Raw genomic sequence first — 12,916 nt, 5'->3', positions numbered from 1 at the left:
AAAGATAAAAAGCTAGAGGCAGAAGGAAGGGTGGGTGAAAAATGTGCACTTGTGGAGGGATGGGTGTTCAATCATTGTATGACTGAAACTCAAACATGAAAGCTCTGTAACTGTATCTCACAGTTACTCAATAAAAAAAGATAAAAAGCAACCCCATCCCCCAAGAAACAAACCAAAAAACAACCATGCTCAACCTCCAGGATACACAAAAGTAGGCAACAGGCTAGATCTGATCTGTTTTCACTGACCTCTTCAAAGCAAATCTTGCCATGAACCAGATTCCCACCATGATCCCTGCTAGAGTGGTCAGAGCTCAGAATCTTTCCCTCCTTATGGGGAAGACCAAAAATGGGTCCCCAGGAACCTCTGGACGGGGATGCGGAGGCCTGACAGACTGGCGAGTACAGAGGCAACAGTGTGAGACCACCCTCTGGACTTGAGGCTCTCTAGCAAACAGGAGGCAAGCGGATATTGAAATCATGTACGGGTATTATTTCAAGAACTTCCTGCTCAGAGAACAAAGCACTTAAAAAGAAAGCCAGTTAGAAGGAAGCAGCCAAGATGTGGTCGCCAGAGCCCCAGCTTGGTCCATAATATTTATTCTTTCCATCTGTTTACGGGGTAAGCAGGAGACAAGAGGCCTCCCTGCAGGACAAGCGTAAGGACTTGATTCTTTTGAAGAACCTGAAAGCCCCAAGTTCAAAAGGCTCACTTCTTTCCTACTTACCTTCCAGCCCCGGATGTAAGACTGAATCAGCAAAGTAGAGCGCTTTATCTGCTGATACCGCTTTTGTTGCTGTAGGATGAAAGGGGAAGATGTTAGTGGTTCAATTTACACATCTGTAATGCAGATGTGACCAGCCCTGAGAAAGATTATATACAGGCTCAGGGAATGCACTCAACTCCCTGGATCTGCATTGCTTAGATGCATTCTGGGAACCAGTATGCATAGGAACCAAAGTAGTAAACAACTTCAAATTATTATAGCTAATCCATAGTAGACCTCAAAGCATGCTAAATCAAATTAAGTAATTTGTAAATGACTCAGGATCCACCATGACTAAGTATTCTGTTATGCTGCTGTAAGTCAGAGCGTGAATCAGGCAGATACTCACTAACTACATTTTGACTGCATCTACGCTAAGTTCTATGTCTACATTTGAGTCCTCTCTTTTTTTCCTTCTTCTTCTTGCTTTTTTTGTGTTTTAGGGTGAGCATTCCCTCTTCATGGTTTCATTTCTCACCTTATTCCTTACAAGGCTAGCGTCTAACATGCATGGCTTCTTTAAGTTTTGATGCATTAACTCTACTGCTAACGGGGAACTCAGCTAACAAACGTATGTGAAATATTATCAATAGAACAATGTATTAAGCTTCTGCCCTGTATAGGGTCCTTGACTAGTGAGACAATGAATGTGAATTCCACTTTATTCTACATTCAAGGGCTGGAAGAAGATTACAAGTCAAGGATGGGAAAAAGAAATAGCATCCTGGTAGAAATGACTTGCTTCCAGTGCACAATTATTACTGGTACTTTTCAGCATCATGAATTAATTAGACTCTTTTTCATATGGAGATACTCTAAAAACTCTAAACTGGGAAGGAGGGTGCAGAGCACTAGCTGTTCTTGTGTTCTTTGATTTGTCTGTTTCTTCTCAACTCTCCAATGTTGAGTTGGCCTCTCCAAAGAGAATCCTTAGTCATCCTACCTAAAGTCACATCCTGACTCTCAGTTCTCTTTCCTTCTTAGCACCTAGCACAATATGCAATTGTTCCCACCATTTATTTGCTTAAATGCATATTGTTCTGCACCAGATGTAAACACTATGAGGTCAAGAATTAGATTGTTTTGTTCATCTTGCTATCCCTTACAACCCACAGTGCAACCGTTTTAAAAATATCGGTAGAATGAAAGATAGATAAATTCAGTAAATATCTAAACATAGATCTGCTTAACTGTTTCAAATAAACAGTGATAAAAGAATCAGTTGTTTGTTGGACCCTTCTTTCTCAGACAAAAAGAAAATAAAGCAGCATTATAATCTGCAGAGAAGCCGAGTTCTACTGCCACATGCAGTCAGTTAGATGACAATGGTTTCTGAGCTTTTGCAGACTTCAGAGAAATGAATTCATCAATAATATGACCGAACAGGCTCATATTTAGACACTTGTGCTATTGATCATACTTTTATAACCTGAGAAAGCAATTTTTTCTAAAACTTAAAAATAGTGCGCTAAAATATAGGATGAGAATAAGTCAACATAAATTATCTACTGATTATACATGCCTTACATTAAAACCTCTCTATGGCTGCGTGAAGATAATAATCTAAGAGACCTGACTACAAATTTAATTTATTTCCAAACTCACTTTCTAGTAAAAGCACAGAATAAAAATGTATTTGGGAGAATGACTCTTAACACTGAAATTCATTTCTTGAGTCTTGCAAGACCCTGTATTCCTTCAAAGAGATGCTCAATAATCAAGTGAGGAAAAATATTCCAAAAAGAAATTCAATTCTGAGTCAAGTAAACATCATTTATTATTGATTCTGGTAATGAGGTGAAATATTTAAGAAATAAAGAAATTCCAATCCTTTGCCCAAGCCCAGAGCTATACTAGAATGTGGCATTAGCATTCTAGAGGAACTATAGTCAATTTTAGTACTGCTGCTACAATGGGAAACAGCCAAATATTTTGGAAAATCTTTATGATGCAGCCACAGTTAAAAGGTTGTCTTTTCCAATATGAGTAAATTCATGATAGAAATTTTTGTTTGTTATTCATCCACCCATCCACACAACCATATGTTCATCTGTCCACCCATCCATCCTTCCATTGAAGGCATTAGGTGTACTCAACTGTCTTGGACTGAAGTCCCACCTCTGCCAATTAGTAGCTTTGTGAATTAGTGGGCAAGTTAATGATTCAGTGCCTTAAGATTTTCATCTTTAAAAAGGGGGGAGTGAGGGAAGAGCTCAAGAGTCTATCACTTGAGGTGTGAGGCCAAATTAGATTTCTGGGAAATCCACCAAGTGTATACCTTGTGGCCCACAAGTATCACACTTCTGGGTCAAGTGTTATCAAGAGTGATCCCAGGGCCCCTTAGCACTATTGGGGGTGGCTATTAAAAATAAGGAACAAGAGGACACATTCACGAAGTCATTGAGAGAACAAAATATGTAACAGTTATGCCATAGTAAGTTTACGATACTGATCTGCAATCAAGTGTTGTTTTACAGGTGAAGAATGCCACACACTTACAGAGTATCTCCTACACCAGGCAGAGATCACGATTTGGCTTTTTCTCATCAGCAGGAAGTGTGTGCGGCTCTTCCAGCCCCTATAAATCTTCTGAATGAGAGTGGCCAAGTCCTCAAGTCGCTGCTTCCTCAGGTCTTCTAGCTTAAATAACTAATAAGAAATGGTAAATATATCAAAACTCTACCCCAAACTTATGGCATACATGAAAGATATGTTTAGGAGGTAAAATGACATGGGGTTGAAGTCAACCATACACAGCAAGAAAGAAAAGAAAAACTATTAAATACATTTTGATGAATGAGTGCAAGATCCATATTCTACACTTGGTGATTCAGAATTGATGATAAATCATCAAAGGGAAGATCTGAGCATAGTTTTACCTTCACACTATCTATGAGGATACAGTTATCAATGGGAAATGTGGCCTATGTTTCCCATTGATAACTGTATCCTCATAGATAGTGTGAAGGTAAAAAAAAAAAAAAGAAACATTGGCCACATTTCTTTTTTTTTTTTTTGGGGAGAGGTGTCACACCCGGTGATGCATAGGGGTTACTCCTGACCTTACACTCAGGAATTACTTCTGGCGGTGCTCAGGGATGCTGGGAATCAAACCCGGGACGGATGCGTGCAAGGCAAATGCCCTACCCACTGTGCTATTGCTCCAGCCCCCTCATTGGCCACATTTCTATCCTAATTCTAAATTTTCCAAATTTACAAATCAAATCAAGAGCTACCCTAATTATACTGCAGGTTTTCATTATCTCTAAATAAGAGTCCTATCTTTTCTAAAATTACTGTGCAATTCAGACTTAGAAATATAGGCTAAATTTCCCTCAAATGAGAGAGGTGTCAATGTTGTATCAACATACATTGATAGATATAGATATAGAGATATGATAGATATCATACTCTATGAGATCATTAAGTGTTGAGAAAACTATTAGTTCAAAAAGACTTTGATAGTTCAGAGAAAAGACCCCTAAATTTATACTAATCCTTCCTCATCCACCTCTTGGACAGTTGTGAATAAACAAAGAATATGAAAATTTTTATTTCGATCTTCAACAAAATTATAGTTAAATTGCTTTTAAGACCATATTTACATAACTGTGATGTAGGTTCAGAGCATAAAGGCTTTAATTACTTACTGTTCTTGGGTTTCGGATGAATATCTTTGATCTACCAAAGGAATATTCTTCTACAGGAAATTCTAATTCATTAAAAAGAACCTCCACACCAGCTCTATATATATAAAAAAAATTGAGTTTTCTGAGTTACAAAGTTAGTTTATCACAACTTTAAATCATTTTATCAGGTTCGTGGTGGCAAAAAAATACGGTTTCATTACAGAAAGCATGCTTCTAGGAATTTTCAAGTGAAATTCCACAAATTATCGCAAATATTGTAAAAGCTAAAATACTAAAGTTGGCTTCGTAACTACAAAATCTGAGATCATTTGACATTAAAGCGAATGTCTCGATTTCATTCTCGAAGGCAGTGATTTGCATCATATATACCCATGACAATATACCATTCAGGGCCAGATTCAGACTTGAAAACATTTTATTTTTTAAATTTTTTTTTGTTTGTTTTTTGTTTTAGGGTCAGACCTGATAATGCTCGGGACTTACTCCTGGCTCTGCACTCAGAACTTAGTCCTGAAAGTGGTTAGAGGACCAAATGGGATGCCGAGGATCAAAACCCAGGTCCACCACATGCACTGCACCTGGCCCTGATACTTGAAAATATTTTAAGCATTGCTCCTGCTCCTGAGAATACAGACATGGTCTGAGGAACACTAGGTGGCAAGACAACTGGGCATCATACAAAGCAGGTCTTATGTGGAAGAAACTGGGCCTGGGGTCTGTTCCGACCTCGCTACCCTGGAGGTTAGCTTCGACATCCGCTCCAGAAAATGAAATATTATCCAAGCAATGTGAAGACAAGGTGCCAAGTAGGGAGTGAATACATCAAAAGTAGATTAGGCACATGCTAACCATAATACCCTGAAAATGAGCTGTATTGGCTAAAGGCATCTACGTCTCCATTATTTTGATACGGAATTTAAGCATCAGGCAGCACACCCATGATGATGATGCTTCAGTGGAAGGCCAGTCCCAGCAATACTACATAGTAAAAGGCAAACCCTCCATCCTGCCTTGCTCCAATAATGGATATTCAGGCCCTCCTGAACTCATCCTGGGAGAGCATCTATGACCTGCAGAGAAGAGAGCACTGCTTCAGGTAAAGGGAACATAAAGTTACCCTGTGTGGGTATAGCTAAAAGACCTACAGAGCAGAGGGACACTTGTCTGGCCTGGCCAGGTAGTGTAATTCAGAGGGGATGAGCAGAGTTCTACGCCGAAGTCATCATTTCCAATCCAGTTCCACTACTAGCAATAAACACTGACAATCCAAACCAGTGGCCTCCCAAGCTTATTTGCTCTATTGCCTACTTTTAGAAAACAAACAAACAACTCCCAGTGTTCCCCTAGGAATCTACCTTCTTTACACAAACAATCAGAAAACAGCCTCCAACTGCTCCTTGAATTTCCAAACACTCCTGGGGAAACTTTGTCCACCTGGGAAACACTAATCTAATCCATATTCCTGCATCCGCTTCTTACCCTGTGTTGGCCCAGGCAAAGGTGCGTCTCTCCCCCACCCACTGACTTTACACATCTCCATAGGAAAATGGAAAGTAGAGATGAAAGGAGAAAGATGAGAGTACTTACCCCCGATGCTTCAAACTCCACCCCTCTTCTAACTGGTTTATACACAAAGGCATTTAACAAATACAAACCCCCTCTCCCAACTTGTGGGAAAAAAAAACCCCTTAGTTTCTATCAACATACATAATGAAAATGTGGATTTGATAAGTCCTGTTATGACCTTTAAGATACCAAAGGCCCAGGGGTGGGTTAAGGGGTACGACATGTCCACAACTCCAAAGATACGGAGCTTAAGTTCTATTCTCTGCAGGGCTCCACATGGCAGCAGCCCTGCAGGGGAATCCCTGGTGCCATGACCACCACAACAAAATGAATTCAAACTGGTGCACCACCAGCAAACCAGTCACTGTAGTAACAAGAACTATGAAAAGGAGTGGAGAAAAGAAATACCGAGTCCTCCACAAATAATCAAGAATGAGCACAAAATGACATGCCCATGGAAGAAAGTTCCAAATCGAGGTAACACTAAATATGCCCAGAAATGGCTTGGCCCTTCAGCCAGTAAAGAAAACAATATATAATTTCTGGACTTTAATTTTTTTTCTATTAGATACGATCGATGTACTTCTTACCTTGCAGGTCCTTTCCAATGAGGCCACGTTTGTTTACAAAGCATTTTATATCTCTCAAGGCAAGGTTCATAGGCCTGCCTGAAGGCATAGCCTGCCCTCCGCACTCGGACATTCTCCATAAGACCCAGGTATCGGATCTGATGACACACTAATGCCTCATTGAAGATGTGTGCTGCTTTTTTATCATTTGGTTTGATACACCTGAAAGATGAAAAGATTTTAGCTTTAAATCCCACCTTCTCTGGATCTGCCCAGATTCTATAAACTATATACAACTGTTTCCTGATAATTATAAATGATCTTGAAGAACATGTTGCTAGAATTGTGAGGAGCCCACTTCTCCTTTAAGGACAGAAACATGCAATACTGTCAATGCTGTATAGTATTATGAATGTGTATTTTTCCTTCCTCATGCTTTTAATATCATTTTCTTTTCATTAGCTTACTTTAAGACTATGATATATGATCACTGTCACTGTCATCCTGTTGCTCATCGATTTGTTCAAGAGGGAACCAGTAACATCTCTCATTGTGAGACTTATTGTTACCGTGTTTGGCATATCCAATACGCCACGGGTAGCTTGCCAGGCTCTGCCATGCGGGCACAATACCCTCGGTAGCTTGCTGGGCTCTCAGAGAGGGGCGGAAGAATTGAACATGGGTCAGCCGTGTGAAAGGCAAATGCCCTACAGCTGTGCTATCGCTCCAGTCCATGATATATGATACACATAACAAAGTATATGTTAACTAGCTGCTGATGTAATCAGAATACAGTCAAAATGATCAGTAGTATTTAAGTTTGAGGGAAGCTAAAAGTCTTAAGCAGATTTTCAACCACAGAGGAGAAGAATAGTGCCTCAATATCCATGCTGTTCAAGATCCCATTATAGTTGCGATTCTTAGGAAACTTATTTTTAAAAACTACTTCAAAAATTTTACAGTATCCTAAAAATAACCCGCACCCATAGCAGTTTAAAACCCCTCAAATCTTAGCATCTACAATTATATGAATGACAGTGTCATGTTGGGTGAAAGAAGTCTAACATGAAAGGGTACAACAGCGTATGACTCCACCTGGATGAAGTGTTTTGAATCACAAAACAAAGATGTGATTCAAAATCAGTGCTGCTCATATTTCTGGGAAGAGAGACAGTGGGGACTGAGAGGGAAGGACACTAGGAAACTGGATGATGCTATACTAGAATACAAAAAAATTCAACAAATTGTATCGTAAGATTCACAGACATTACTGTACTATCAGCAAAAAGATTAAAAACACTAAGCACAGAGACAGAACTAATCCCTGAGCCCTGCTGGTGTGTCGCCCAAATCGAAACCAAAACAAAACACTTATGCCAGTGTAACAGACTAGTAAATTTTAACCTAGGCCCCTATAGTTACATTCAATTGATTTCCAACATAGGCATCAACACAACTGAATAAAAAATGATTTTTAGCGCATATGCTGCCTGAGTCCATGTGCTGCTTGTGCCCATATGGCCGAATACTTGTGTCACCTGCATCTCCCCTCTTGAGATGTGTACTTTCATGATTTCCTGTCTAATGCTGGGGTGTGTGTAGGGGTACTCCTTCCACTCTTGGAGAAGTCTGCGTTCTCTCTTGCGCATGTTTCTCTCTCTCTCTCTCTCTCTCTCTCTCTCTCTCTCTCTCTCTCTCGCTCTCTCGCTCTCACTCTCTTTCCCCCTCAAAAACCCTCCAAATAAAATCGATTTACTTCAAAAAATATGATTTTTATATTTTAATATATGGTGCTATAACAATGGCATATCAATATGAAAAAACACTTTAATATAAAATCTGAAACTCAAAAGATTTTAGATTAAAAATCCCTATGATAATATAGTAACCACCTTAGAATTCAATTAAAATAAAAGGGAAGTCCTGGGAATGAAGAAAGTTTCTTAAGAGGTAAACTTCTTCCATGTCTTGGTGGTAATCAATATAGAAATATATATAGAAATATAGAAAAAATAACTGAGCCACTCTAGGGTCTATGAATACAATGCAAATTATATCTCCAAGAAACAGTTAAGTATTTCCTAAAGACCCTTTAATTGAGAATGACAAAAGTAACTGATTATAGAGTTTCCTTGTTATTTCCCTCTTTGAAATCAGGATCTTTATAGAATCAATATTTTAAACTGTCTACATCCAAACATAGGGATCTTTTCTACTTATACATGTTACCAATAGAAATAAATATCAGTTATGTTCTTCACATTAGTTTTCTCATAACGGAATCTGCAAAGAAAATACAGCTGTGTATGTGTGTAGGGAAATCTGAACTGTTAGACACTTACCTCCTATACACTCACCACCCTCAATACATATACACATTTCACCACAGTCACACACTTTGTCTGTAAGAAACTGAAGTGTGGCCACTTTGGGAAACAAACAAACAAAAAAACCAGAAACAATTCAAAGTGCCCATATTAATTAAAAGCAAGGTATGCTGGCTATGCCAGAATCTAAGGCTAACTGGTCTTCACTGAATCTTGAGATATCCCCATTCAAGATGCCTTTGAAATGGATTAAAAAAAAAAAGGTAAATTAGAAAATGTTTTGTAAGGAAATTTCTTTCATTAAAAAAAAAATTGTTTTAGGAACCATGGTTTTCACCAGGCTGTCATTCTCACAGGAAAGAAAGAGGTACAGGGAGAGCCTGCCTCAGCGCGGAGAAGCCCCCTCCCCGCCCCCTGCCCGCCGCGGCTCGGGGCTTCTCCTGAAGCCCCTGCCTGGCACCTTTCCGCCGCCGCCGTCCGATCCTGACCAATCCCCACTCTGCTGCTTAGGGGCGTGTCCTCATCTCAGGGGGCGTGGCCTAAAAGCGGGCGTGACCTCTTTCCGGAGCGGCGGCCGCTAACGCGGCCGCAGTTATTTATTTTTTTTTACCATTCCATGCCTTCTCCTTTGGCCACAATTGATAGAATTCATTCCTTCAAAGAACTCCCTGAGGCCCTCCCTTTCCCCCACTTCCCGCTGCCGTCTTTGTCTCCCGAGTTTCTGAAGTCACTCCCTGCTCGCCCGGCGCACCCCGTCTCCCAAACCGGCTTGTAACTGCGCACGTCCATCAGGTACGAGGACCATCCCTCGGGCACGCCCTCCCTTTCCCCCACTTCCCGCTGCCGTCTGCGTCTCCCGAGTTTCTGATGTCACTCCCTGCTCGCCCAGCGCACCCCGTCTCCCGAACCGGCTTGTAACTGCGCACGTCCCCCCCATCAACAGGAAGACACTGGGGGCGTGGCCTGTGTCTTAGTGGGCGTGGTCTAAAGTGGGCGTGGCCTCCTCTCAGAGCGGCCAACGCTAACGCGGCCGCAGTTATTCTTTGCTACCTCAGCTCAATCCGTACTGTGTATTCCTTTGAAAACTCACTTTTGCGATCTCAAACATTTACGCAAAATAGCCATTAGCTTAGGCTGACAGTATAAAAGCTATCAGTGAATAAGGGAAGTTTAGCACAATCGGAGCCCCTTCTTCCCACAAAAAGGAAGAGGAATAAATAACTACAAGGTTCCAACTCTGCACTTCCGTGACAATATGAAGAAACAGCAAAAATCCCCTCCACGAAGAGAGGGAGAAGAAAAGATACTAGAAATCTCAAAAGAGTCTCCCAACATCTACGACCTCTCAGATAAACAATTCAGAGAGGAAATATGGAGGAGAGTCGACCTACTCCAAGCAACTATGGAACAGACATCCAATAAATTAAGGGAGGAGATGAATCAAGCGCTGGAACGGTCTACCAAGAAAATACAGGAAGAAATGAGAGCAGAAATGAGAGCAGAAATTTCAAACCTTCGAACGGAAGTCTCACAAATAAAGCAATCGGTAGATGAAATAAAAATCTCACTAGATGCCCTCAACAGCAGAATGACTACAGCCGAAGACAGAATCAGCGAGCTTGAGGATGAGCTGCAGAAAGCTTGCAGACAGCAACAAATAATGGCGAAAGACCTCAAAATGGCTATAGAGCGAATCAGAGCCCTGGGGGATGACTTCAAGAGGAACAACATAAGAATCATTGGAGTACCAGAACCACAGGGAAGTAACCCCAATGAAAAAAACATAGTCAAAGACATCATCACTAAGAAATTCCCAGAGCTGGAGAAGGCAGGCGTCCAGATACAAGAAGTCCGAAGAGTGCCAGCAAAAAGAGACCCAAATAAAAAGACTCCAAGGCATATCATAGTCAGAATGGCGGATGCTGTAGATAGAGACACAATTCTACAAGTAGCAAGGTCAAAGAGGGAAATCACATACAAAGGAGCACCCCTCAGATTTACGGCCGATCTGTCAGAAGAAACCCTCCGAGCCCGAAGACAATGGTGGGACATAGTGAAAAAACTCAATGAAATGAATGCCTCACCAAGAATACTTTATCCAGCTAAACTCTCACTCAAACTCGAAGGAACCATACACTATTTCTCGGATAAACAACAGCTCAGGAACTTCATAGACTCAAAACCAATCTTGAAAGAAGGTCTAAAGGGGCTACTGTAAGACAAGGAGGAGCCCCATAAGAACAACAAATCCCACAGAAAGATGACACAAAACCACATCACAATAATCTCTCTCAATGTCAATGGCCTAAATGCACCTATCAAAAGACACAGAGTGGCTAAATGGATCCGGAAATTAAACCCAACATTCTGTTGCCTGCAAGAAACACACCTGAACAAACAGAGTAAACATAGACTCAAAGTCAAAGGATGGAAAACAATCCTCCAAGCAAACAACCCCCTTAAAAAAGCTGGAGTGGCCATCCTGGTATCCGACAACATAGATTTCAGGATGAAAAAGATCAAAAGGGACAGCGAAGGTCATTTTCTGTTTATCAAGGGATATGTACAACAGGAAGAAATCACACTCTTAAACGTATATGCTCCTAACAAACGACCGGCTAAATATTTAAAACGACTCCTAACAGACTTCAAAGAGGACATCACTAACAGCACAATTGTAGTCGGAGACTTCAATATGGCCTTATCACCTCTAGATAGATCCACAAGAACAAAACTCAACAAGGAAACACTGACTCTGAATGAAGAAATTGAAGAGAGAGGCCTAATAGACCTATACAGGGCCTTACACCCCAAAAAGAAAGAATACACATTCTTTTCCAGTGCACATGGAACATTTTCAAAAATAGACCATGTACTGGGCCCCAGAACATACCTCAATAGAATCGGAAAAATAGAAATTGTATCAACCATCTTTTCAGACCACGATGCGCTGAAGATAGAAGCTAACCACCCACAAATACGGAAAATCAAATCAAACACCTGGAAATTAAACAATTCCATGTTGAACAATGAGTGGGTCAAGAAGGAAATCAAGGAAGAAATCAAAAGATACTTAGAAACAAATGAGAATGAAGACACGAGCTACCAAAACCTATGGGACGCAGCTAAAGCCGTGTTAAGGGGAAAATTTATAGCTCTCCAAGCATTCCTCAGGAAGGAAGAAAGGACCCACATAGATAGCTTGACTTCACGACTCAAGACCCTAGAAAAGGACCAGAGAAAGGACCCCAAACCAGACCGAAGAAAAGAAATAATAAAAATTAGAGCAGAAATTAATGACATCGAAACCAAAAAAACAATCCGAAAGATCAATGAAACAAAGAGTTGGTTCTTTGAGAAAATAAATAAGATTGATAAACCGCTAGCAAGTCTCACAAAGAAAGAAAGAGAGAAAACTCTAATAAATCGAATCAGAAATGAAAAGGGGGACATCATAACAGAAACCAGTGAGATTCAAAAGATCATTAGAGACTACTTTGAAAGTCTTTACGCCACAAAAAAGGAGAACCTAAAAGAAATGGATGGATTCCTTGATTCCTATAATCTCCCAACACTGAAGAAAGAAGACCTGGAATACCTGAATAGACCCATCAATGTTAAGGAAATTGAAACGGTAATCAAAAACCTCCCCAAAAACAAAAGCCCAGGCCCAGATGGTTTCACTGGCGAATTCTTCCAAACATTTAAAGAAGACCTATTGCCTGTTTTCCTCAAACTTTTCCAGGAAATTGAAAAAACAGGAACTCTCCCAAACAGTTTCTATGAAGCACATATCTCCCTAATACCAAAAGCAAACAAAGACACCACTAAGAAAGAAAATTACAGACCAATTTCCCTGATGAACACCGATGCGAAGATCCTCAACAAAATACTAGCAAATAGGATCCAACAACTCATCAAAAAGATCATACATCACGACCAAGTGGGATTCATCCCAGGGATGCAAGGATGGTTTAACATTCGGAAATCAATCAACATAATCCAGCATATCAACAAAAGTAAAGATAAAAACCATAT

At 40.4% G+C, this 12,916-nt stretch overlaps 1 protein-coding gene across 4 annotated transcripts in view; it reads right to left on the bottom strand.

Moving 5' to 3' along the window:
• The window catches only part of MYO1B (myosin IB), a 194,660-nt gene that overhangs the window by 24,791 nt on the left and 156,953 nt on the right, over window positions 1–12,916 (bottom strand). For all 4 annotated transcript variants that reach the window (XM_055122358.1, XM_055122357.1, XM_055122359.1 and 1 more), the window contains exons 18-21: window positions 6,573–6,773; window positions 4,417–4,510; window positions 3,266–3,415; window positions 728–796 (exon numbers count right to left, since the gene is read on the bottom strand). In XM_055122358.1, coding sequence (XP_054978333.1) covers window positions 728–796; window positions 3,266–3,415; window positions 4,417–4,510; window positions 6,573–6,773 — 514 coding nt within the window. The remainder of the gene's footprint in view (window positions 1–727; window positions 797–3,265; window positions 3,416–4,416; window positions 4,511–6,572; window positions 6,774–12,916) is intronic.

The sequence above is a fragment of the Sorex araneus genome, chromosome X (assembly GCF_027595985.1).
Source record: "Sorex araneus isolate mSorAra2 chromosome X, mSorAra2.pri, whole genome shotgun sequence".
NCBI lineage: Eukaryota > Metazoa > Chordata > Mammalia > Eulipotyphla > Soricidae > Sorex > Sorex araneus.
The sequence above is the reverse complement of the archived record's forward strand: the minus strand, read 5'-3'. Positions and strand labels throughout refer to the sequence as shown.